The sequence below is a fragment of the Pogona vitticeps genome, chromosome 4 (genome assembly GCF_051106095.1).
Source record: "Pogona vitticeps strain Pit_001003342236 chromosome 4, PviZW2.1, whole genome shotgun sequence".
NCBI lineage: Eukaryota > Metazoa > Chordata > Lepidosauria > Squamata > Agamidae > Pogona > Pogona vitticeps.
In genome coordinates, this window is record NC_135786.1 from 124370780 (window position 1) to 124398367 (window position 27588).

General features: G+C 40.6%; 1 protein-coding gene across 1 annotated transcript; it reads left to right on the forward strand.

The window, feature by feature from the left end:
- Nucleotides 1–3720: 3720 nt before the first annotated feature.
- Nucleotides 3721–27167, forward strand: SELE (selectin E). The gene is made up of 15 exons (XM_078393075.1): nucleotides 3721–5685; nucleotides 6890–6979; nucleotides 9266–9652; nucleotides 10498–10605; nucleotides 10744–10929; nucleotides 11677–11862; nucleotides 12837–13022; nucleotides 13461–13646; nucleotides 15209–15388; nucleotides 15552–15737; nucleotides 18409–18594; nucleotides 19690–19800; nucleotides 21055–21076; nucleotides 21186–21235; nucleotides 22392–27167. Exons 2-14 carry the CDS (start codon nucleotides 6940–6942, stop codon nucleotides 21229–21231), a joined length of 2010 nt encoding a protein of 669 aa, XP_078249201.1. The 5' UTR covers nucleotides 3721–5685; nucleotides 6890–6939; the 3' UTR covers nucleotides 21232–21235; nucleotides 22392–27167.
- The last annotated feature ends 421 nt before the right edge of the window (nucleotides 27168–27588 follow it).

Consider the following 27588-nt stretch of genomic DNA (forward strand, 5'->3'; position numbering starts at 1 on the left):
ATTTTTGTCTTCTTAATGTTCAACTGTAGCCCTGCTTTGGCACTGTCTTCTTTCACTTTTCCTAAAAGTTGTTTTGAGTCATTGCTGGTTTCTGCCAGTCAAAAGGTGTCATCTGATGTTTCTTCCACTAATTTTCACTCCTCCTTCACCAGAATCAAGTCTGACTTTCCATATGTTATGTTCTGCGTAAAGATTGAACAGATAAGGGGATAAAATGCACAATTGTCTGACAGCTTTGCCTCTAAGAAACCATTCTGTCTCTCCATATTCTATCCTAACTGTAGCTTCTTGTCCACAGTGAAAGCTATGCGTCAATACAATCAAATGGTGAGTCTACATGGAGCTAGTAAGTAGCCCCAGTAATGTACTCCTTAAGGCTAAATCCAACAACGGTTGGAGTCTGGGCTTTGCTCACTTTTGGTTTAGAGTTTCCATAATGTAAGTGGCCACAAGCAAAATTAGACTATAATCATCACAAGGATAAAAGTTAAGATTTGATGGGAAGAATATCTTCTGAACAAATTTGTTAAAATAATAATTATTAATAGAGCATCTTGAGTCACACTTAATACATGCTCTTCACTTTCTGTATAATAAATTGAATACATCAAGCCAAAACAAACAGCTTGGTGGTTTTTCTGAAACACTACAACATTTCTCCTAAATTATATCACCAGACATAAAGTCTTCTTTAGCATAGACTAGACAAGTAGTCTCATTTCGGGACTGCACAGGAAAGATATCTTTAAGTCATTAAGCCTACAATCTGGTGGAGTTTCCTTCCTTCTTGGAATTCTACAGATGATGCCTTATTCTAGTGAAATTACGGTAAGACAAAACTCCCTTCAGTGGAATTATGGTTTAATTTAAGCAGTGCTCAGTAGGGAAAGGACACAAAGGATAAAATATCCTGTCATGACAAAAGTATACATTTCAGTTTGCAAGTTAATTTTCAAATTAGGGTTGGAATTGCTTCATATAATCATAGCAACAGGTATGAAGCTACATTATGCAGTTCTAATGGGAAATTATAATTGTGGATTCTTTGTCTCCTTAATTAAGTTGTTGCAATTAGAAAACCTCCTGCAGTGTTGGCCAAGTTAATTTTTTTGGCCTTCAAGGCCAACATAAATGCTATATTGTTTATACAGAGTAAAATCCTCACAGCAGTTTCTTTTAAGGAAAAACAGCAGGTAGCTGAAATATAAAAGCATTCCTTTGGCCATTATTTTTCCACTAAACATTTCTCTTTCCTTTTCCCCACAGGTCGTTAGTCTTGCCTATAAGCATTTTGTCCTAGCTAAGGGAATGAGCTCTAGGAGGTAGTGATGTCAATGTCAGAAAATGGAGAATGGGATCAGAAACCCTTGTCCCAATGCCACTGTTTCATTAATATTTCATATTAATATTTCATTTAAATGATCTCCTGAAAAAAACAGAACAGAGCGAATCACTAAAGAACATGCTACAGAGCCTCTGCATGATTGAAAATTCAGTCTGAAATCTTATTTCAGATCCAGAAATATGTTTTTAAATTGGATATTAAGGAAAACACTAAAGAAGGCTTAAATATGGATCAGAAATATCGATGTTAATAGCCAAAGTTAAATGCAAATAAAAGGCAGAATGGCCAGATGTGGACCTGTCCACAGTGGTATATAAACATATAGTTCGCTGAGGGCATAGTTTGGCTCAGGGGGAGAAAGGCCCATGTCTACTTATGATCAAGCCATCTTCCCCCTTTAAGAGCCATGTGGCACCTTCTGGGCCAAAGGTAGGGCAGCTATTCTTTTTCTCATCCAAATAGTCATGGGAAGTGGCACCCTCCCCCCCCCATTGCCTCCATCACCGAGGAGGGGCTCCCCTTCTGCAGAGGCAACCACCTGCTGGAGACAAGCACTGTAGATAGAGTGCTGCACGTGAGTAAGAGACTGAGCAAATTTCAGTGATCTTCGGGGGGGGGGCAGCAGCGAAGGACCACCCCTTCTGCCCTTCTCCTGCCCATCCCATGGCTTTGCTCCCCATACTCCGACTTCCTGTTTCCCTCCTCTTTCTCTTCCTCCACTTCCTCCTTTCTTTCTCAATTCCTCCTTTCTTTTTATTTCCTCTCCCATCCATCCATCCTCCTCTCCCAGCAGTTTCATCTGCTGTTTCTATACTCTTTGGCTTTTCCTGGCTGCTCCTCCATCCTCTTTTCTCCTGTCAAATTCCATTTCCATTTCCTTCCCCAACTGAACAGCATCCTCTTTGTTCTCCCCACTTGCTTCTTTCTGTCCTGGATCCTTTTCCTTCCACATTCCCCCCCTTTCCATTTACTTTTCTTTTCTCCTCCTTATTTGCTGTTTCTATTTAAACAACTGAAGTAGAGCTGCGAAGGGTTGTTTGCTATGGGGACGGGAGTAGCACCTCAAATGTCACATTGCTCCTCCCACCCATCTCACCAGCATCTTTGTAGCTCGATCAGGTAATGGGATTCATGTCATTCAGCAGTTACTTCAAGGGGTCTACATTTGGGAAGTCTTCTTTACCAAACAGGGTGTGTGAGAATGAAGTGAACAGACCTTGGAACCTTACTTGAAAACTACAATGGAGGAAAGTAGATCAGGGTTGTGATGGTATTATGTTTTAGCTATGTAGAATGTTTCTGCTTAAAACCACAGCATACACTTTGTATGCTGATTTGTGTCTTGCAGATATGCATTGTCACAATGTTTCTAAACCAGCAAGGAGCAATGCAATGGACTACTCCAGTGTGGGATTTAGGGAGTTAGGTTTCCTGTTATGCAATATATCAGTATTGTGGCTATAGACAGGACAGGCTGGGGGAAAATGGGAAAATTTGGAAATTTTCAAAATTGGGATATTTCTTGAAATTTTACATCTTTAATTGTGGTGGGTATGTTCTGTTTTGGGCTGTGGTGATATGCTTTACATGTGTTGCCATCCCCTCTCTGCCTCTGTGATTTGACATCACATCTGAAAACATTTCCAGTATGTATTCTTAGGGCCCAATCACATGCACCATTTCAATTGTTTCATTTTCTTCCCTATATAGATACATACATATATACATATACCGTATTTGCTGATGAACAAGGCGACTGGGCGTATTAGACAACCCCGCCAACATTTCCACTCAAAATATAGAGTGGACGGCTCTGCTGAGGCGGCGGCTGCCTGGGGCTCTGCCCGGGCCTGCCCTGGAAGTTCATGGCCGGCGACGAGGAGGGCGAGAAGGAAAGGGAAGCGAGTGGGCGGCGGCAGCGGAAGAGGAGGAGGAGGAGGAGGAGGAGGAGGAGGAGGGGAAGGAGAAGCAGGTCTCTGGTGGCGCGTGGGCAAGCGGGTGAGCTGGCTCAGTGGCGCGGGGTGGTGGGCTCTGGCCACTCAGGCATGGCCGGTTCTGCTTCCCTCCCTCTGTCCGGACCGCCTGCCTGCCTTCCTCTCCATCCGGCGCGGCCCCGCATCACTCATTCAATGGTAGCGGCGGCGGTGGCAGCTCCTTCCTGGCCCAAATGAAGTGCACCCGGCGTACAAGATGACCCCCCCACTTGGAGGCATGGTTTTGGGCCAAAAAAGTCATCTTGTACGCCGGCAAATACAGTACTTATACATATACATATACATATACATATATACATATACATACATAAACACACACACACACACACACACACACACACACAGAGCTGAGCCTATTCACATGGTTGTCAATTTAATCGGTACATTTCTTGCTATTTGCACCAATTCTGTAGGCCACACATGCCATCTCATATAAATCTATTCATTTTCCATCACATTTCTGGGTTCCTGCTGCCCTAAAATTTTCTTTTAAAAAAACAGTAAGTGATATATTGCTGTTCTCCTGTCATTTCCAATTGTTAGTCAATGTGCCATCTGGTGGGGTATTTCGCTAGATAAATGTAGGATAGAATTAAAACGGACTTGAACTATTGTTGAAAAGCTAGGGAAAAAATTAACTATATGCCACACAAAAGCAGGGGTGACAGTTACAACAGGGAAGACATTGGCTAAGTGATACACTGGTAAATTGTTGTAAGAAGAAGTAAGCAATTTATTGCTAAACATTTTTTTAAAAAAAAATTAAAGGTACAAGCACAGTGGCCATGGTGTCCAAAATCCGAACCCATTCACAAACTAAATAGATCAATAGTAATGTTTACATGCACCAAAATGATAAGGATCGAGGCGATGCAGGGATTGTATCGTTTTTTAAAGACCATGCAGGTGAGGTGGAAAAAAACTAACTAGCTGGCCAAATGAATGAATGTTACCTGTGTGTCGTGTGAATGGAAATTTATGTAACTATTGAAATAACAGCAGAATTGATATAACTGGGATTCTTTTGGCACATGTGACTGCACCCCTATTTTCTCACCTTGACAGTGTTTATGCTGTCAGAACAACATAGGTAAAATAAGGTGAAAATCCTGAATCTGGGCACATAGCTTTGTATTCCAAAGCCAGATCTCATTATATATTTGACTTGCTCTGTGCCATCTGTTTTGATTACATGACAACATGGTGGAAGCATGATATTATAATAAATTATCACAGCCTCCTCACCCATCTCCCTTGGCCAGCATCAGCATAAAAGAAAAGAGAGATTCTGGCGATGGTAAGGTTCTCATGTCTGTAGCTGGGGCTTCACCTCCTGATTCTCTTAAGAAGCAGTCAAGTAAAGAGTCTTCATTTCACACACAGAAATGAATTTGTTGGTGTTAACTGGTTGGGGAAGTCTTGAGAGCTGTAGTACAATAAAATAGCTTCTTCATGTTCTCAAGACCCTGGGTGGCCTTAGAGTAGAAAGCGCAGTGTAAGCAGGGGCCAAGTGTTCCAAGGTCTTAAGAAGACAGTATTGCAGTCTTTCCGAGACAGTCCACAGAGAGGCTGCAACTGCAAAAACACAGTCACAAATGTGTGCAAGGTCAAACCTGAATAGAAGACTCTAGTAATGTTTCTGAGTAGAATTCATGAAGCTACCTCAGATTTACCACAGTTTATCTTCTGGTTCTCCCTTTTTCTAAATTGTCTTCAATAATGTATTGTATAAAAATAATGACCAAATATCAATATTCATGTCCCAACTGAGGAAGGAAAGTTTATCTCTTTCCTTGGGCAGAACTAACTCCACACAGAACCCAGCACATACCAGCTGTCTGAGAGTGACAAGCTACATGTAACATTTTCCTTGCTTCTTTAACCTATTGATAAATACATTTGAAAGTCTGAGTTTCAAAGACAGGGAAAGAATGTGTAACAAAATAATTATTTCTATATTTAGCTCCTTGGATTGATATATTTTGGTTGCTGAAGATGTGCTTTTTAAAGATTAGAAATGATTTTTGTTTGTGTAGAAAGATTAATGCAATCCCAAGTACAGCTAAACCAGCAAACAAATGTGATGTTCCCCTCTCCCGCCCACAAGGAAATTCTCAATTTCTGGTAACATCCTGCCGGATACATCATGGGAATTCCAAAGCAATTCCCGGGGCAAGACTGCTATATATATAAACAATCTGGGATCAGAGCTGCAACAGCCATCAGCAAGTGAATGTCATAACCTGTGTCTCAGGCCAGAATTTAAAATACCTCACAGAAAAAACAAAGTCTGCAAAGCAATTGTACTACCATCCAGTTGGAATTACTGTTCAACTCACATTGCTGGTAAGTATTTTCAAAAAAGGTGTTGAAAGCATTTTTGTATAATTTTTACTTTTACTAAGATGCTATAAGGAAACGTGGAGGTGAGAGTAGTCATGTAATCAATTATAAATTAATTAATTTGAAAACTACTGTAGTCTGTTGGGAATCTTGGAACATGCTGTTTCACACATCAGCTATGTTTGTCATCAAATATAATTGCAACAGGTAGCTAGAAAGAGCCTGGGGTTCTTGAATATGTATGTATGTATGTATGTATGTATGTATGTATGTATGTATGTATGTATGTATGTATGTATGTATGTATGTATGTATGTATGTATGTATGTATGTATGTATGTATGTATGTATGCTGATTATGCTACACATCTTTGAAAGTGTGTGTGTCCAGTTCACACTTTATATTCTTTAGTGTGCCTGTACAATGTTTTAGTGTGTACCTGGAAAAAAAGTAATGCATTAAATAACGCAGAATACTAGATATAGTTTATCCCCATTCTGTGGAGACAGCATCCTAATTTATATTTAAAGTGTTACCAACATATTCCAATATAGTTATCTTGAATCCATAATTTCCCTCAACAGCTTTTTTTAACCAATAATGATGTGCTGTTAGAAACATTTAGAGAAGTGGTTAAAAGGCATGAGAGTGGCTGGATAGCACAATGGTTTAGGTATCTGGCTGTGGAGCAAGAGGCTGAGAGTTCAATTCCCCTGCAAGTATGGCCGGCTTGTATGGCCTTGGGCAAGTTGCACAGTCCCAGGGTGTCCCCAGAAGAAGGGGATGGTCAACCACTTCTGATTACTGTCTGTCTAGGAAACTCTACATAAGTCAGAATTGACTTTATGACACGCAATTATTATTTTTCATTAAAAGGGATGGGGGCGGTGGCTTTCAGTGTTAGAATTAATTTGGGGTTTCATTGATAGTTTGGTTTTGAACATTACACTGATGCTTATTATCAGTTTTTTATTTTAAAGTTTGCTGCTTTTAATTCTTGAAAGAGGGACAGAATTATATTATGATAAAAATGTATACCTATCTCTATATTAAAAATTCATTACTTAACTTGTATTTGAAGGGCTGCAGTTCACAAAAGCCAAGTAAAATTTATTAATGTATAAGGTGTTACAAAGTTCTTTCTTTTTTATGCTACTTACTGTACCTGTTTTAAATGATGTACTTTAATTTCTTGTTTTTATCCAGCTGAATTCCAAAAACAGCCCAATTAAGCCAGTATTTACAAAGTTACTGCCATGCTTAATGCCATTTGGTTCCTTACCATCCTCACTTCTGGTAAGTGTCTTAAAGTGAGAAATCTTGTAAATGTAGACAGAAGGTGCATTTGGTTTCTCTCTGTACATGAGATAGCTGAGTTATTGGAAACAGAAATTTTATTCTGTGGAATCTTTTAAAGTATTCACGTGTTTTGAAAAAGCAAACTGATAGAAATCTTAGTTTCATTTAAAACAGAGGGCAAATTAACTCTGTGTGTCTGTGTGTATCTTCTGGTGTGACCTCAGAAGACAACCTTAGGCCTCTAGGTTGCCCAGTGCTTAAGAAGTATGCAGTTATTTTATCACCTATATTTATAGAGTAATGACCTTCATGCTTTTACTTTGTTTATATCCTGCTTTTCTTCCAAAAAGGAAACACAAGGCCGTATACAACAATTAAAAATATATAGAGAGAGTCACAGTCAGTTTATTCACCCTCGTCCAGTCCATTACTGACACAAGACAATGATCTAGAAACAGCTTCTTTGAATTTAGATGGAAAGGAAAGAGTTGGGTGTCATCCACATACTGTTGACAACAAATCCCACATCCTGACAAACCCTCCCGGCCGTTTCATGTACATGTTAAATAGCATAAGAGACAAAATAGAACCACGAGAGACCCCACATGGCAGCAGATAGGGTGTCAAACAGTCCCTCAGCACCACCTTCTGTGTCCTCTCTTCCAAGAAGGACCAGAGCCACTGTAAAACTGTGCTTCCAAGTCGCATCCCATAGAGACAGGATACCAAGAGGTTGAAAGTCACTGAGAGATCCAGGAGAACCAACTGAAACACACTCCCACTGTCGAGTTCCCAGCATAGGTCACGCACCAAGGTGGCCAGAGCAGTCTCCATCTCATAACTGAGGTCTGATGCTAAGGGGACAGGAAATTCCCAGAGCTGTCAGGAAACCATTTGGCTCCCATCAGTATCCTCGGAGCGTCATCTTAATAGGATCCCCGCCTGGGTGCGGACTACGTATTTCAGTGAATCTGAACACCACCAAGTAAGGCTGTCCATGTAAACAGGGTTCTAGAGAAACCCTCCACACTCAGATCATCCTCATCTTGCCTAATACAGAAAACCTGGATCCAGGGCAATTGCCATCAAGGCTTTCCAGGCTATTTGAGGTTGAGGATGCTTAGAGGACCACCAACATCCTATTTTCCGCCCTTACCATGCTTATGTATCTGTCTTTCCTTTCTCTATCTCCCTCTATTTTCAATAGTCCTGATGGCTGTTCCCTGTGGTTCCTATTATCTTTCCTCTTTTGGTCACACATTCCTATCATCATCAGAAAGGGGAAAGAAAAATAAGCCTGTTTTAACAGGGGGTCTGGCTCTCATCTTTGTGGCACTGTCACATGGTTTCCATCAAAGGGACAACCCTCCCTTTGGTGTTACTCCCTTCAGTGGCACATCAGCCGGTGGCAGTCCTGCCCCTGTTGCAGACCTGCTTGTATTCCTTCTCCCACAGGTGGAAACAGTCAGGAGAAAGAAGCAGGTGGCTGATCGCACAGTGAGGGATCAAACCCCCAACGTCTGGTTCCTCAGCCAGATGCATAACTCACTGAGCTATCTAGCCATCTATCTTGTTACACAGCCCTTTTGTTTCATTATTAGTAAATCCTTGTTTACAAGTGGGTTATTTTTCAGAAAGAAACTTCAGCTCCAATTCCTGGCTGAAGAAGCTACATTGGTTCATGACTTGTCTTGAATCAGCCACTGGAAGACGTGGCTGTCAATGGCTGTACTGCTGCTTCCTTGTGTCTTAACTTGATTCTCTAACTTTCTTGCCTTCTTCTACCAGTACAGATGTTGTTTCTGAGAGTTTCCAGTTAGAGATGGGCATGAATCTGGATCATCAGATTGTGCTGGATTGCCATGCTGGGACTGCAGGTGCTGTCTACTCCCTGGGCTGGATTCTTCCACTGACCAGCTGGTGCTCTCTTTGCTTCTCCTCCTCTACAGTTGTTTCACCAGTCATGACAGGAGCATGGACTTCCCTTTTTCACCTCTTCCAGCAACTGCCCATTCAGACAAGGAGGCAGTGTATGGATTGCTGCAATGCTACTTTTGAGTGAGCAGCTGCTGGAGGAGGCAAGGAAAACAACTGAAGAGGAGGAGGAGGAACAGAGAGAGCACCGGGGGGGGGGGAAGCCAGCTGGGGGAGTGGGGGATGGGACTGCACAGCATCTGTGGTGCTAGTACAATGATCCAGCATGATCCGATGATCCGGATTCATGTCCATGTCTATTCCCAGCCCCAATACATACAACAATGTCTTGACCTTTTTTCTTTGTAGGATTCCTGCTATTTAATGGCAGCACCTGCTGGACATACCACTCTTCAGACATAACTATGCCTTACTCAGAAGCAGAGAAATGGTGTAAAGCACACTACACTCATCTGGTTGCCATTCAGAATAAAGAGGAAATTGTATATTTGAATGCTGCATTTCCTTACAAAGCAGAATATTACTGGATTGGGATTAGGAAATTTGGCAGTGAATGGAGATGGGTTGGAACAAATAAAGCACTGAATGAAGAAACTGAAAATTGGGCTAAAGGTGAACCGAACAACCAAAAAACCAATGAAGACTGTGTAGAAATCTATATAAGACGAGATCATGATGCAGGAAAGTGGAATGATGAACCGTGCAATAAAAGAAAAACAGCTTTGTGCTATTCAGGTAGGGTGCTATATATGCAACCGAAACATCTAGAAATGTGATTTTTAAAAGCAAAGTTTACAGTTATGCCTAGAATTTAGTAAAAGCTATTTAATTCTGTGTAAAGACACTCCTAGACACCAGACGATTGACACCTATATGTATACATCTACTCACTTGTTCACTTTGTCTCTGAAAAACAATGAGACAAAGTTCCTAAACAATCATAGTCACATTCTGGACAACTGGAGTCCCCCTCCATCCTCATCATCCTCATAATGCCATATTTTAAGGAAATGTAATAACTGCTGAAATAATTAATGTGAATTGCTTTCAGGATTGTAAACTTTAGAGCCTACAGGCCCTTTTGAATACTGTGACAGATTATTAGTATTATTTCCACTCTAGACAAAGCTGTTGTTGGTGTCTAAATCCAAACAAATTAATACACAGTAGCTATATTAATGTTTATAGGTACCATGTAATGCCATAATGATAAGGAATGGCATAGGGCTAAATTGAGTATGGTAAAATTAAAAGTCACATGTAATTCAGAAATTTGATCCCATTGCATTGTGCTATGGTATATGCTTTCCCTTGGATCTCTGTAATCATAGAAAGAAAGAGGGAAAACACCACCTCCAAATGCAGAGGCTGAAGTAGGGAGGGGGCAGAAGTGTAGCCTCAACATTATACTCAAGCTGCAACATTTATTGTATAAGGTTGTGTGTCCAATGTGCTTCAGTTTGTTACATTCTTTGAGGCAGCATCCTACTTTACTAGTTTGTTGCAATAATTCACTCAGATTATAGTATGTCAAATAATATATTGTGAAATTACATATAATCTGTTGAATTGTCTTCCAGTTTCCTGTAAACCCAATTCCTGCAGCGGCCATGGTGAATGTATAGAGACTATAAATAATTACACCTGCCACTGTGATAGAGGATTCTATGGGCATGACTGCGAACATGGTATGATTTGTGTCCTACTTCTTTTGAACATGTGAATTACCAATTCAAATTTCTTGATATGAGTGGTTTTAATTTTGCAGTGAATGTGTCTTGAAACAGATGACTTACCTAACATTTTTTGTTTATGTTCCTCTGTAGTAGTTACTTGTAATAGACCGAAAGAACCTGAACATGGAACCTTAGAGTGCAGCCATCCAGTGAAAGACTTCAGCTATAACTCCTCTTGCCGAACTCAGTGCAAGAAAGGTTACAAGTTAACTGGGCTGGAATCAGTATCATGCACCCATGCTGGAAATTGGTCTGCACCCACTCCGGCGTGTAAAGGTAGGTGAATGAGGCAGGTCTTAACTCAGTGAAGGCTAACACAGATCCTCTGGTACCACTGTTTTGAAGCTAGAAGAGATTCAAAGTACATGAGGCGAATTATGCTTTACGAATTATGTAGTGTCAAAAACTGTTTAGCCAGGTGAGAAGATTCTTTCATGCCTCCTCTTCAAGCCATGATGATACTGTATGGCTTAAATTAAGATGTAAATGAAATCTTCCCCTCATGAATAGCAAACGTTCACCTCATGTGAATTTCTTTGTAGCTAAAACCCCATCAACTATACACATCAATATTTGCAGAAGTTTTAAAAAACAGATCAGGGGGAAAAAATTAAAAATGAACACCTCATTTCCACAAACAATTCCAATGAGGAGTTAGCATGTTTAGTGGTCACTGACTGCTGCCAGTTGAGGCGCAGGGAACCCACCCCAAAAAGCTCTGTGTGTGATAGAACAAAGAGTTCAAAGGAAAGGGATGTTTGACTGACTGAGACTGAAACAGGAGTGCTCCACACTACTGCATTTTGTTGACGAGCCAACTTGCAAGCTAAGAGTTACCAGGCTGGAAAGATTATAATGTTAGGTTAACATTAACTGGGTCCACCCGGATAACTGGCCTATCACGCTATCTTTTATCATTGTCACTTCCTCTCAGTTAGATGAAAAGTACACATGCCCAGCTCTTGCGCATCTTGTTCACTAAAGTAATGAAACAAATCTAATACACTTTCATTGTGTTTCTAGTTGAGGAATGTCGGATACTGCAAAATATTACTAATGGATCCATCTCCTGCTCCCACCCTTCTGGGAATTTTGCCTGGAATTCATCTTGCAACTTTTCTTGCAATGAGGGTTTCCTTTTGAAGGGTTCCAGTAGGCTCCAGTGTGGTGCATCTGGAGAGTGGGATGAGCAGGAGCCGAAATGTGAAGGTAATGGTTTTGTGTCATTGACTTGCTGGCTCATACAGAGCTCATTGTTTGAATCTGTAATGTGTCCGAGAGTCTGTCCACACAGGGGAATTTGGAGCAATCTGGTTCAGACTTAAAAGGTTATTTTCAGTGCAATGTATTTTATTTCTCACTTGAGCAATCCTTCTGTATATACTGGTGATGCCTATCCTCTTGTGAGTCCACACAAATCTTTGAATCATTGTTTTATTTGTGAGTAAAGTTTACCCAGTTTACTCATGAGTAAATTTACTCAGTTTAATCATGAGTAAGGAGATAGCAACAGAGGGTGGCAGCAGCAGGGCAAGCTCACAGTGGCAGTGTTGAAACGGGAAAATGTTGGGGTGAAGGTTGGGGATACAGAAGGGAGTAAACCCGCTTTCCCCCCATATTTCCCCTCAGCCAGGGCTGTGCTGCCTTGTAGCAAAGCCCATGAAGCTGACATAACTCCTTTCCCTGCCTTTTCTTACAGCTGTCATCCAGTCAGCCACAATGGCTTTCCTTTTTGTTGTTGTTGTTACATAAGTAAGTGGCCTATTGAAAGAGAAATGTATCAGCCTAGCATAGTATTACAATTATTTTGCATCAGTTAGGGAGGTTTTGTTTTAAAGGAGGTGAAAACAGAAGAGAGGGTATCTCAATCCTCCTTTTAAATGCCACAACCCACCCATTATGTTTCAGGGTTGTCACCTTAGATAACGCTGCACAGGCTACACAGTGAGATAATTATGATTGTGCTGAATTTTACCAAAAAGAATATGTGACCTACCACTGTGCCAGAAAGGTGCATGACAGCTCTTAGAGGGGCAGGATGGATCAATCTAAGCAGAAACCTGTGTGTATGCCATCATTTGGTTCAAACCAAACTGTAACGACAGTGATCCATATATCAATCTATATGCCAGTCTGGACAGGCCCTCTGAATTAACTGGAGGAATGGTTTGTATCTCTTTCAGTGGCAAAATGTGAGATGGTACCTCAGCCAGAAAGAGGCTTTGTGAATTGTTCCCATGCCGACACAGAACTGACTTACAGATCAACCTGTGATTTTGGATGTATGGAAGGCTATACCTTGAGAGGATCACCACAAATTCAGTGCTCATCAAAAGGAGACTGGTCAGGCCCAATTCCTATATGTGAAAGTAAGATTTAAACCTTCCATGGGGCATGAGATGGGCAGAATCTAGAATTAATCTGACCATTTGCTAGACATTAGTTTTGCTTGTACTACGAGAATCATTTTGCTTCTTTACAGTTTTATCTCATTAACACATTATGTGCTCCTTTTCTTTCCGTCTCCCTGAAATTAGATGCACTACTCTGTTAACACACAAACCCCCTTCCCCTTGTTCAACATGCATTTTACTAGTGGTTTATAAAAATAAGAATTTATTTTTCATTGAATTGCACAATGTGGAAATATTGCTGCTTATTATCTAGGCCCTAACCCTTTGAAAAGTTTCTTTCACTGGTAGCTATCTTTTTTACATTTTAAAACTGATGTGTAATTTTACCATATAAAGCACCGAAATGTGACTACTCAGAGACTTAATTGATGTATGTTCATATATAATTTACAGTTGTGAAGTGTAGTGAACTGAAGCCTCCAACTCATGGGAACTTGGAGTGTTCTCACCCTGCTGGAAATTTTGCCTGGAATTCTTCCTGCAAGTTTGCTTGTAAAGAGGGCTTTGTCCTGAAAGGGTTTGCTGAACTTCAGTGTGATGCTTCTGGAGGGTGGAATGGACATCAGCCAGAATGTGAAGGTATTCTTTCATTTTGTCAAATGGCTTTGAGTACAGTGGTGCCTTGCACAGCGATTGTTCTGTATAGCGACGAAATCGCTTTGCGACAGAGTTTTTGTGATCGCAAAAGCGATCGCTTTGTGATGGTCCCTATGGGTGAATTTCGCTTTGCGATGATCACATGGAAGCAATCATCGCAAAGCCCCCATTTTCGCACAGCTGATTGGCGGTTTCAAAATGGCCGCCTGCTGTTTTCAGGCATGGATTCCTTGCTTTAGAGGCACCGAAAATGGTGGCGCTATGGAGGATCTTCGCTCAGCAGTGAGTTTTAAGCCCATAGGAACACATTAATCATGTTTTAATGCGTTTCTATGGGCTTTTTAATTTCGCTTAGCGATGTTATCGCTTAGCAGCGATTTTTTCTGAACGAATTAACATCGCTAAGCGAGGCATGACTGTACATATGAGGTGGGTTTTTTTAACTGAAGTAACTCAGTAGTACCCCTTTAGTTAAGGATAAATTGTTCAAAGAAGGAAGGAAGCTATTATAATGTTCTCAACGTAATTGCTCATTAAAAATAACACTTCTCAAACTGAACTGAAATGTAGCAGCCATAAAATAATTGAAGAGCGATACAACTGTGCCACATTTGAAGGCCTAGGTGATATGAATTGCTGGAAATTGACGTTTTTGCTCTTTGTACTTTGATTTCTGCTTAGGAATTCCATAAATTTCCTGCCAAATTCAAATAAAAAACACTTGCAGAGTTTATTCAGCTTCACTGAATAATGATAGAATGAATGCTGCTTAGGTTGTCTGGTATTAACAATATTTCATTAATTCGCTAAAGTTGGGGTTCCTGCTTTATTAAAGCACATGGCAATAACTGCTGGCTAAGTTACCTCATGCATGCTCATTTTCATTTTGAAGCTAGACTGCTGCAATTAATTTCACATTTTCATAGGGATTCTGTTGCAGAGAGAATCTAGCAGCCTTCATGTGTGCCTTTTGGGCAGTTAGGCCAACACCAAAATCATGGAGAAGCTTTTACTGACTTCCCTCTATAATCCCTCCAGGTTTGGGGAAGATTGGGTTTCCCTAAGCCAGCGGCTAAAGGGAGGGACCCACTTTGTGAGTGTAAAACTGGAATGTCTGGGACTCAAACTTCATCAAACTTGGAGAGATTGTAGTCAGAGGAAGCTTCCCTGTAAATATGGTATCTCTAGGAGCTGAGTGTGTGCTTTTTATAGGTGGTTAAATTAAAAAAAATGAATTGACAACTCAATTCATCAATTTAGCAGAAAAAAATCATAAATTCATAATTTGTGATTTGTCAAACTTGATGAATCATGAATCAAAACAAATCACCATTTTTCTGATATGTGCCCATCTCTAATCATTACCAATCACAGGGTATACCTTTTATGTCAGTAGATTTGCTTCCAGTTTCCCAGCTTTAAGCCAATATAAGACAGATGGCCTAGTTTTAAATTGGCAGGGTTTTTTTTTACATCAAATGAATTTATGTTATTTTCTCAGTAACCAAGAAAGTAACCATAGGTATTGGATGTTCCTCTTTCAGCAGTGAAATGTGAAGCAGTGTATCGCCCTGAAAATGGCTTTGTGAACTGCTCCTACCTTGATATGGATCCCATATATAATTCTGTCTGTGAATTTACTTGTATGGAGGGCTACTCCTTAACAGGATCGTCTCAAATTCAATGCTTATCAACCGGCAAATGGTCAGAACCGTTTCCTGTTTGTGAAGGGAAGACTGAAACCTCCTATTGAAATTAGATGCATGCGAGGCAGAATGAGTCCTGGCGCTTGCTTGCCATTATCTCTGCCTTGCCATACCACATTCATTTTTCTTATTTACAGTTTTGCCTGTCACAATCAAATTAATTATACCATCTCTATTCCAGCAATGAAATGTGAAGCAGTAGCTCATCCTGAAAGGGGGTTTGTGAACTGCTCCCACCTTCATGCAGATGCAACCTATAATTCTGTCTGTGAGTTTACTTGTATGGAAGGCTACACTTTAAGAGGATCATCCAAGATTCAGTGCTTATCAACAGGCCAGTGGTCAGAACCAACTCCTGTCTGTGAAGGTAAAATTTCATCTGCTTTTCAGTAATTTGTATTCTAACTGGTTAGTTCACACAAACACGAAGAGGGGTGATAAAACTTTCTGGAGGGTTTGTAAGGAGCAAACTGGACTTTGGGAGGTTTGCAAACTGCCTACAGCTAACCCACGTTTGCTGTTACAATGAAATTTTATCAGACATGCATGTCTCAACAATTAGAGGAACATATCTCTAAACAAGTGCAAAACAAATTATGCCAAATGCAAAATACATAGATACAGAAAACAATGTGTTATGACTAGTGATGGAGATGAACCACCAAAATGGCAATTCCTTTTGGTTCGTGAACCATGAATTCCCCATGTGAACCAATGAACCACAAATCGGGTTGTTTGGGTTTTTTTAGGCAGCCTGTGGCTATCCAGAAAAAAAAAGCTGAGCACAGAGCCCTAAGCCCCCACCTTCCCACTGCCTCCATTGCCTCCTTGCCACGACTGCTGACGCCTGCGCCACCGTAGCCTCCATTGCTGCCGCTGCTGCCATCTTTGCAAAGATGGCAGCTGTGGTTTCCCTTAGGGCTGGCTCCTATGCCTTAAGGGAAACTGGGCTGCCCTTTGCCAAGATGGTGGCAGCAGCTTGCCTTATGGCATTGGAGCTGGCTTTAAGGGAAACCTGGCCACCCTTTGCAAAGGCTGTGGCTCTCTTTAGGGCTCTACTTTCCCTTTCTGGCGATGGCCTTCCTTCTTTGCCAATGGGCCAGCTGATCAGCAGGCCCATAGACAGAGAGGGAAGCGCTAAGCTAGCCTAGTCCCCCACCTCCACAGCTGAGCCCTTCCCCCCCTTCCCACTGCCCCCATCACCTCCTTGCCTTGGCCACCTGGGCTGCCACCATCTTTGCAAAGATGGCAGCAGTGGTGCAGACAGCCAAGGTGAGGTGGCAACAGGGGCAGTGGGAAGGGGTTGAGGACAGGCTGTGGGGAGGGGGGTTCAGTTGTGGGGGTAAGGAGCTAGCCTAGCCTAGTGCTTCCATCTCTTCCCAAGGGACCACTGATCAGCTGTTTAGTGGGCCCATAAGCAAAAGCCATAGGCAGAAAAGGAAGACAGTCTTCCCTCTCTGGCTATGGGGGACAATTAAAATGGCTAAATATTTGTCCCTTCATATTTGTCAGGGTCTCTGGAATTGATGAATACAAAGGGACAAATGTTCCATGAATCCATTATTCTCATGAATATCACAATTCATTTTCAATTTATTCCCATGTCTAGTTATGACAAAAAGGTATATTTTACTAGTTGAAAGAGCATGCTTCTAAAAACATATTTGGCCACATGTGTGGGGTTACATATAAAATAATTTACTACGTGATTCACAGTGTGGTATAGTGGATAGAGTGACGGACTCTGGAAAACAGGGTTTGAATCTCCACTTGGCAATTGAATGACTGGGGGAGTGGAACTAGTAAAACCACTCCTTAAATATCTCACCTACCTTGAGAGCCCTCTTAGGGTTTCTATGTCAGTTTCAACTTGACAGCACAGAATATACACATGCAGTTTACTACATGCTGTAGAAATCCACCTATTCTGAAATATTCAGGGACTTCTAATCCCTTTCTGAGTACAATTCACAGAACTCATGCTTCCCTTTGGAACTCTATATAGCTTAGGCCTCAGGTGCTTGTTGGATCTCCTTCTTCCACGTCCTAGGAACTTCACTTGAGGTCGGTCTCAGGGTACCTCTCCCTTTTGAGCTGGGAGGTGGTGATCAAGGAGATGTCTTTTTATTTGTGGGGTTCCACTACTATAATGCCACAGTGATGATTTCAGTCCCCTCCTGTGTGGTCTTATTTGTGGATTTTATACACAACATGCATACACTAACACTCAAGTTAGCTGTTTGCATGATGGAAAGAAAGGGTTGACTGACTGGCAAGTGCTGGATAAGTGACGGAGAGTGTTCATTAGGACTGGGGACATATCACTACCTATCACTGCAGAGTGTTTGTGTATGCCCCACCAGCCCCCTCACCAGCCGAGCCAGGGTTCCCTGTTAATGACTCGATGGGCTCCCGCTTAGCTTCTTCATTCATATCAGTTTTTATTGGACATGAAATAGACGTGAGATCATTATGTTAGACAGATAGGGTGAAATGAATAGATAGACACACAATAAAGATAAGGATATGTACTGTTTTAGATGAGAGCTATGAGGATTACAGTGTAACAGAATAAGATAGGTAGGAAGGATAAGAGAGAGAGAAAGAGAGCTGGGATTTGATAGGTTTGTGAAAAGACAGAACTGGGCCTAGAGAGGCTGCATGAATATCTCCTTTTGCATGAAATGTCTTTAATTTGTTTTTATTGTTTGTTATTCCAGCCCATTATTATTCAGTCTTTTATATAAAGATTGAAACATATTTTGTTTTGTACATCAGGTATATCTTTATTTCTTAACACCTTTGCTTTGTGTGTGAGAGAGGGATTGACGGGGGAAGAGAATGAATGATTAGCCTTAAGCCGGGGCCCTCTTTTGGAAACATTTGAGCTCCTATATACTCTGCAAAAGAATAACTGAGGGACCAATAGCCCCACCCTAAAATGCACTCAGCTTGAAGCTGACGCATCATTCATTGCTTAATATCAGCTTTAGCAGGGGACATAGTTTAATGCACTTGGGTTAATATCTCTATTTCAGCAACACTATGTGAAATACTGGATCCTCCCAAGAACGGCTTCTTGAATTGTTCGTATCCAGATAGACATTTTGGCTATAAAACAGTCTGTGAAGTCAGCTGTGCAGAGGGATGGAAATTGAATGGTTCCCACTTACTTCAATGTTTAGCTTCAGGAACCTGGACAGCAGGCCTTCCCACCTGTGAAGGTATCCACATTCATTCATCTCACTGATCTCCCTATTGTAGCACTGGCGGTGTGGAATAGGCCACTGTGTTGTATCGAGAATAGGGAAGGTGGGCTGAAACCAGCATTTTCACTGTCTCATCAACACAGATCTTGTGTATGTGTGAATGCCCCAACAACCTCCTTGCCAGCAGGGCTCCCTGTTAATGGCTCCAATGGCTCCAGCTCAGCTTCTTGACTCATATCTGTTTTTATTAGATTTACAGCAGCACTTCCCTCTACATTTCAACCCCCCCCCCCATAGTGTTGAATTACAGTTTCTAAATTACGTGTCAGTTGGGGAGGGGTGGGCCATTAGTTTCACTGGAATTCTCCCAGAGTGCAGGTTCTGGAAAGCAAGACAGAGGAGAGAGGCTTACAGCAAGAATACACCCTGTTTAGAGAAGCCTTGTATCCATGAGGACAAGAACTCGGTCTCTGCAGCTTGTTGTCTCTCCTGGTCCCTTCCCTCACTGGCCTCTCTAGAGCTGTGGCAGCATCCAGGACAATGTAACCTTGTCCAGGCACGTGGCTGGAGTCTCCAGTGCCTGGTTCCTGTCACAATTCCATAAACCTGGTGAGCGTAGACCGTTTCTGGCATCCTTCCGTGTGTCCTCTTCTTCCAAGATGGGCAGAGCCTCCTTGCCTTCCCAGTTCAGCTCTTTTATCCCCCTCAACCCTGCCTCCTCCAGCTGTCTCTCCTCAGGACACTGCCTCTCCTGTAGTTGCAGGGACTCCCTCCAGCCAGGTTGATGCTCAGGCAACTCAGCCTCCTCCCAGTTGCCAGCTACCTGTGCGCTGGGGACCATGCTGACCTGGGGTCCATGCCCATCCCCTCATAGTGTGCCTCTTCCAATGTTATTTTCTTTATATGCTTGGTTAGCGGAAACACTTAAATGAATAGTAGGAAATAAAGAGACCAATAGCCTGCACTTAAACTGGAGCATTGGATGTACTGATCTGAGGCCTGCCAACATTTCTGTTTTTTGACTAGAAAAATGGGGGCATGGCAAGGAGAAATGGGTTCTGGAAAGGCTGCATTCTTACTGATATAATTCTGTCATTTTTTGAACTTCAGCTCCTCAGGCTTTTGTGCAGTATTTGACAATTGGAACAGCAGCCACTGCAACCGCTTTTCTATCAGTAGGATCATTCCTTATTTGGCTAACAAAGCATCTTCGAAGAAAAGGTGAGATGTTTTCCACATCTGTGGTTGAAGGGACAGCCCTACCATTAAGCAGAGTTGGAGGAAATCCACATGGCATTTGACCTGCTGTTTGGTGCACTGGTTAGTCTGCTTTTTTTTTCCCAGTGTCCACATGTGAATGTCACTGGAGTGCACCAATTTGTTCCAACCCACGCCTTTTTTGACCCCCTGTCAGCAGCTTTTACTGTTTTGGTACAGGTTGCAGGAATCCAGTTTAGTCCATTCTCAGTGAGTGTAATCTCTAAACTAGACTAAATTAGAGCCTTGCAGCTCCTTCAGGTGTCAGTTTGTGGTATTCTGAAGTGATTTATGAGCTGCTTCAGGATATCAGAAACTGAACACTTCCCCTGATCATTTGTGGAGGGTCAGAAGAAATGAAAATTATTTTTTAATGTCTGCTGGATTGCTGAAGTGATGAATAACTATGTCTAATTTTTTAGGAATAGAGATCAAAACAGATTGACTCAAAATTATGTTGAAAAGGCTGGTTGCCAATTCAGCAATAAACTAACTCTAAATTTGACTCAGAAGTACAAATAACATATAAAAATAACCAAGCTATTCATAATAGGGAAGAAGAAGGCTGATCATTACTGGGATTGCAAATGTGAAGGGGAGTTTGATCCATTCTTATTTTGATGTGGTCCCATGGAAGGTTCTTCCCCTGAAGTTGTTACAGCATTTAGATTCGGAAGAAATCTGTCAGTAGCACGTGTGGGAGTTTCCTGCCCTCATCCCAAGTGCAAATGGCAGCTTTATAGAAGAGATTTTTCTCAATTAGAGCCAAGCCTTGAGTAGAAGATAAAAGGATAATATTACTTCTTCATGCATTCTGCAATCTCAATAATGATGAGCATCCCTAGGCCTAGTGATGTTATTTATTTTTTAAAAACCTGGATATTTAATGGATTGTGAGAATGTTCTGCGTTCTGACACTCTCCCCAATGTGATCACATTCTTATGCTTCCCAGGCCTATAAGACTGGTGACATTTATCAGTGCAATGTTTACTTTTGTTTTAAATATTTGTTGTATCATCAACACACATGATGCTTTATTGACTATAAGAGGACAGATCAGATGCTTTCATATTAATAGCAGCTAAGGAAATATTATGCAAGGAAGATTATGTGGAAGCCATTCCTAGGCATTACTTAGAAATGAGTTCAAAGGGAAGAGAATTCAATGGGACTCCTATGCTCCTCTCTAAGTACTAATTATTTCTTCTTCTTTTTAGCAAAGAAATTTACACCTGCCAGGTACGTTGCATTGCAAAAATTCATATGGAAAATTTAAAACATTTCCCCTTGCACAGTATTGTTTTATAGTACCATGACTTAAAATGTTTATTTTGCTTGTGTTTTACAGCAGTTACCACAGCCTCTTTAATCAAAATTATCCTCACCTGATTTAAACAAGTAAGTTATAGGAAAATCACAATCTCTCTCTCTGTTTTTGAAAATATGTGTAATGCTGGATCATTGTTGAAAGCAGTGGTACAGTCATGGAATATATGCTGTAATTGTGCAAGGTGTCAAGTGATTCAATTTGAGGAATGGCTGGTCATAGGACCGAGAAAGATCCTAACTATGAACATGGATACCACTGGTAGCCAAAGTGAATTTAAAAAAAAGCAAAATCTGCTGCTTATATACTGCCCCATAGTGCTTCAAGCACTCTCTGGGCAATTTACAAGTTAATTATGCAGGCTACACATCCCCCCCCCCCGCGAGCTGGGTACTCATTTTACTGACCTCGAAAGGATAGAAGGCTGAGTCAACCTTGAGCTGGCTACCTGGGATTGAACCCCAGGTCATGAGTGAAGTTTTGGCTGCAGTACAGCGGTTTAACCACTGTGCCACAAGGTTCTTCTGGCCAAAGATAGGTCAAAAGCCCAACTCAGCATAAGACATCTGCATACATTTATATGTTAAGCCATTGGCTCATTTATAGTCAGAGAGTTCTGAAATCAGCCAACTTAAAAGGACAGCTTTTGCAGGATCCCAAGCATCAAGGCCCTTCTTTCCTTTCTGTACACCGTGGTCTTTAGAAAAAGGTTTCTGTGGCATATGTTGTTCTTTAGTTGTTAAGTTGTGTCCAACTCTTCGTGACCCTATGACTTAACATATAAATGTATGCATATGCATACTAGCATTTATTCTTCTGATGTACAGGATTTTTGTATTTACATGATCCCTGTGGCTTGCTGTTTTTCCTAAACACAATCTGAAAATGTGGCAAATCTACATAGTGAGGAAGACTAGCTATGCAGACCCATGTGCAGGTCAAAAAATAGCTGTGGAAAACTGTTGCCTGAATCTTATTAGCTATTTATGTAATGATGTAAACTGCCCCAGTGAATGCCACTAGTTAACAACTTGCTGCTTTTATTCCTTACTGTGTATGAGCTGTTAATTATTAGCGATTGATTGCTGTGATTTATGCCATTGCTACAAGATGCTGGCTGAAAAGGTAAAAATTATGCAACACTCAGAAGTTCTTGAAAGGAGTTTGCAAATTTCCTTCTGTATGCCTATTTTCTAATTGCAAATATTGTGTTTTTTTCCCCCATAGGTCTTCAAGCTTTCTTCACTAATACCTGGAATAGCAGGGGAAAGAGGGGAAAGAGTGACCCAGTTACCAGAAGTGGTTATGTTTTGCCAGTAAGAACAGGCTGAGCACAACAGTTACGTTTGACAAGTGAAGTTGGTCATCTCTCTAAAAGTACCCAGCAACCATGTGATTGCACAGCATCCTCAACAACAGAACCTGCTGCCTCTGAAAGACACCTATTATTCTACCACTAAATGTTGCAGAGTTTTGAATTTGGGGTTCAAAAACCTTTAGCTGCACAGGGGGACGTAAGGAGCAGAATTAGTTTCAAGTCTCCCCAGAGTAGACCACTCCTTTTTATCTCATCAACTGGTACTTACAGTTTCAATAACTCTAAGATATTGTCTCAGCAGACTCACAGCCTGCTTCCAGCAGACTCCTCTAAACTTCATTCTTTCACTGCACAGTATGCTAACTGCAAGCAGATTAAAAGAAATAAAAAAAGACACTTACGCAAAGAATCATACCTCTCTTTGAAGTTAGAGGCAGGGAAGAGCTTACTCCAGGTTACTGCTGGAGTAATTGAGTCACTCCAGTCCAGAAATATCCCTTCTTGACATATGAGGTTGCCAAAACTCCAACACTAAAGAAAAGGTATATTGATGACTGTTACACAACACCAGTCCTGATCATCCACTTGTCTTCTATTCCAGTGGAGAGATATAAGATAGACCAGCCAGCCAACGCAGGAGAGTCTTTGAACTACATCCAGTGTCCTCTTAAGCATGGTCCACCAGAACCTACTCCCCTATTAGACTGCATGAACTTCAGGTTTTTTTTAAATTCTGCCTTTTAAAGTTTTTGTTAGTATGCAGCCATACAAATATCCAAATTTTTAAAATGAGCATGGAAAAGTACTATTTTTTGCTTTATATTCTGGTTGGATTTTAGTTCTATGGCAATCCCTTTTGAGAAGGGACTTTTTGTTTGAGCCTCAAAGAATGGTTTCAAAATGCAATTTTCATGATTATGAATCCCGTTTACCAAAACCTCTTTGGATAAACAGTTAATCTCTTCCTGATGTCAATGTCAATTCTTCTGGTGTCATTTTCTAGGCATTTTCTTATACACTGGAAATAAATGTAGGATGAAAAGAACTGTTGAATTTCTCCAATAATAAGCTTGTAAAATTCATGAAAAACCCAGCCTATTTGAAATCACTGTGTTATATGTTATGTTATATTGAGCATTCTTCATGCTGGTAGAATTTTCTTTGTGAAAAATCCCCCCTTGATTGTCAGTAATGTTGTTTCCTAAAGAAAGGCATGTGACTATACCTTCCAGGTGTTGTTGGACTGCAGTTAGCACCAACTCTTAAGTAGCCTAGTCAATAGAGGAGAATCAGGGAAGCTGCAGTTCTAAAATACCTGCAGGACTCCTATTCTGGAAATGTTTCATCCCTATGGGATTTTGTACAGTAATATCATGGATATTTATTTCTTAGACATTTTCCTCTCAGTGCAGTTTTGTGTGAGTCAGAAACTAAAAATGTTTGCTGTTATAGATAAATGTGGAGAGAATCACCTTGATGTTCTAAAAATAATCAACGAATACTAATTGCATTTTCTTTATTGGAAGAATGTTTTAAGTACAATATTATGTTTACATCAGTCAAATGAAAAGTCCATGACTTACATTTTCACTCCATGAAAACATGGGTTTAAGCTGACTTATTCTCATTCAAGCTAATTGAAAAGGACCTGAGAAACAGCCACCTCCTCAAAATCTTTGATAGAAATAAGATGCAGTCAAAGATATCTGCTTAGGCCTCTATTCTGAATTTTCCATTCATGATGTAGATAAATAATCTTAATCTTTGAATGGTCTGATTTCTCTTATGTTTAAGATAAGTTTTTAAGTGCCATTGCTAATGTAGCATATTTTTTGAAAATAACGGGTTTCTTAAAATAGTTCAAGAATTATATCCTGTTGTTCAGAATAAAAAGAGTGGTGGCATTTAAGGAGTCCTTAACTGCATTTAGAGTAGAGGGCAATATAATAAAAATAATGGCCTACAATGATGATGAACATACAGCTATCCAAAAGCAAATATGAGTGTCTTGCAAGTTTTTCAATTTATTAGATTGGGCATATATTTATACATTTGGGGTATAATTTCAGAAGCATGCAGATAGGTGATTTTTAGAAAGATCATGGCTGCAAACATAGACATTCATATAATTTTAACATTAATATAATTTACTTCTTAGTAGACATCATTAGGACTAGCCTGCCAAGTTTCCAAATCCCTAATTACAATCCTGATGGGTGGATAGGGAAGTTCCACTGAGATAATTTATCCTTTTGTTTTGGATCAGGATATTAATATTTACTTTAATGCACATGCACACACCACAGTGATGTGGGATTTATTTAAAGTATGTACTTAAAACAATGGTTCCTAACTTTGGGTCCCTAGATGTACTTGGACTACAATTTCTAGAAATCCTAACCAGCACAGCTACTGGTGAAGGCATCTGGGAGTTTTAATCCAAGAACTTCTAGAGACCTGTGATTGGGAATCACTGTACTAAAAGCACATAAGTAATGTCAACATAAAATGTAATAAATTATTCACAATATTTTATGTATTTTATTTATTTAAATTTATGTATATTATCTGGCTGTTGTCACAGGTGTGTTATGCTTTTCATTGTACATTTATTGCTAATAAAATAGATTAACAGAATTGCATGAGTTGTCTTCATTTCAGGGAGAATAAGTTTTGGAAGGAGGAGGGAGACACAAACTCAAAGGTGAGAAAAAAGCTTATCTACAGTAAGAGGGACAGAACAAGCAGCTCTAATGTGGCTCAATAATAATCTTCATAAAAGTGTAGGAAGGAAAGCAGGCCCCTCTCTGATGTTTTTATGATGCTACATTGGTCTTTTCTGCTGTCTTCCACCATTTTTCTTCTTGAAATTGCTTGTAGTTATGCCTTTAGAATTTCCTTTTTGGAAAACTCCCACCCATGTTGAACATTTCATGTTAGGGTTTTCTGCCATGGGACATTACCTACTATTATTCTGAGTTTATTAAAATGTGCTTTCCTAAAATCCAGTGTATACATGTGGCGACACTCTGCTTTTGTGTCTATTTAAATCAAGAACTCAACTAGAACATGCTTCATGGTCTCCTTGAATCACACATATAGGTTATCCAAGGTGCATATGTGAAGCTTGGAAGGTTCTAAAGTTTAGAAACAGAAATGTTAATCACATCCCCCTTCTGGGCTTCTTTGCACATGTATCAGTGCAAAGAAGCCCAACTCTCTCAGTTCCTTTTAGCCACCGATATACTTGCTTCTAGAGCAAAGTTTCTGTTGAAATCAAGAAATCAAGTAGAATATAGTTACATATGCTGCTACCTCACCTGTCTCTCTTGGTTCATTTTGTTCTTTTTGAAAAATTGGTATCCCTCAACTACTGTGTTCCAGTCTTGAGAGTCATCCTACCAAGTTTAAGGTGTTTGTTTCAAAGCGTATTTACTCTCCTGAACTAAGATGTCCAGTTTTTGTTGTTTGTTTCCCAGACTCCTGGCATTTATATAGGGACACTGGAGGTTGTGCATTCTGTGGGCTGATTTTATTTTTATGAAGACTATTAATGGGCCCCATTAGAGCTGCTTGTTCTTTTTGTCTTATTGTGCACAAGCCTTCATCTGCAGTCATGTGATTTGTCTTTATTCTTGTAAAATAAATCATGACATAGTGTAATATGTCATGTGGTGTTGTTCATTGGAGGTTGTGTTTATCTAATTTTTAGACCTATTAAGGACCAGAATATTTTTATTATGTCCTGATTTAAACCATATAATTCAAAGAGGGTATCATTTCTTTCTCACATGACTCTATCTTTCTCTCTCAGATTGTATCTCCCTCCCCCTTGTGATTAAAGATCTCCTCATGAATTTCTTCACACCTTGGCCAAACACATTCTTCCCAGTCCTTGTGAGGTACAGCCCATCACTTGCCAGCAGTCCACCTTCTAGGAAGCCTAGCCTGTAGTCCCGAAATCCAAAACCCTCACATTGGCACTGCCTTTGTAGCCAATCATTCACCAAGACTATTTTCCTTTCTCTTTCTGCTCCTTTTCTGAGTACTGAAAAGATGGAGAAGAAGACCAACTGGGCCCAAAAGTCCTTGAGTTTCCTTTTCAGAGCTTCAAAGTCTGATGTGATTTCTTCATAGTTCCTCCTGGCTGTGTCATTTGTTCCCATGTGGATAAGAAGAAAGTGAAATGCATCTGTGGGTTTTATGAGTACCAGCAATCCTTCTGTCACACCCATCCTCCATCCTCCAGGGAGACATCATACCTGATGGATTCCTAGATCTTCCCAGCATATTTCAGTTTCAATCTCACACAATAGGGAGTCTTCTACTACGGCTAGTCTTCTCATCTTCTTTAAGTAGGGTGTGGGTTCAGTGACTGTGCTTGACTGAGCTTCAGACCCTCATATCCTTCCCATGGTCTCCTGGATGTCTTCCTCTGCATGCTATCTGTCAGATTGTTCTTTAACAATCTGAAAGTGGCTTTGTAGTTTTCACCAGTGAAGACTGTCTTCTCTTTCTTTTGCTCCTAACTCTGACTTTTCCATGGTACTTCTTCCATTATGTTTGTTCTCTCCATAGCATTCTCCTCCTTTGCTTTGTCTTGCTGTTCTTCCACCTCCAAAATGAGTTTCAACATAGAAAAATGTAGAATTTTGCATTTAAGCAGGAAAAATCAGATGCACAAACATAGAATAGGTAATAATTAGATTGGCAACAGTGCATGTGAAAAGGATATGGGGATTTTAAATAGACCACAACCTAAACATGAGTCAACAATGTAATGCAGTGGCCAAAAAACAAAACAAAACAAAAAAACAAAAAAAAAGGTAATGCAATGCTGGGCTGCACCAACCGAATAATAGTACTACAGTGGTGCCTTACTTGACGATGATAGTCTGTTCCATTGAAACTGCTGTTAAGCGAAATCATCGTCAAGCAAATTAAAAAAACCCATTGAAATGCATTGAAAACCGTTCAATGCATTCGAATGGGCTAAATACCTGCTCGTTTTGCAAAGATCATCCATAAGGCGGCCGTTTTCCGGTGCCTGTAAAGTGAGGGATCCATCCTAAAGCACAGCGGGGAGCCATTTTGCACAGCGGGCGG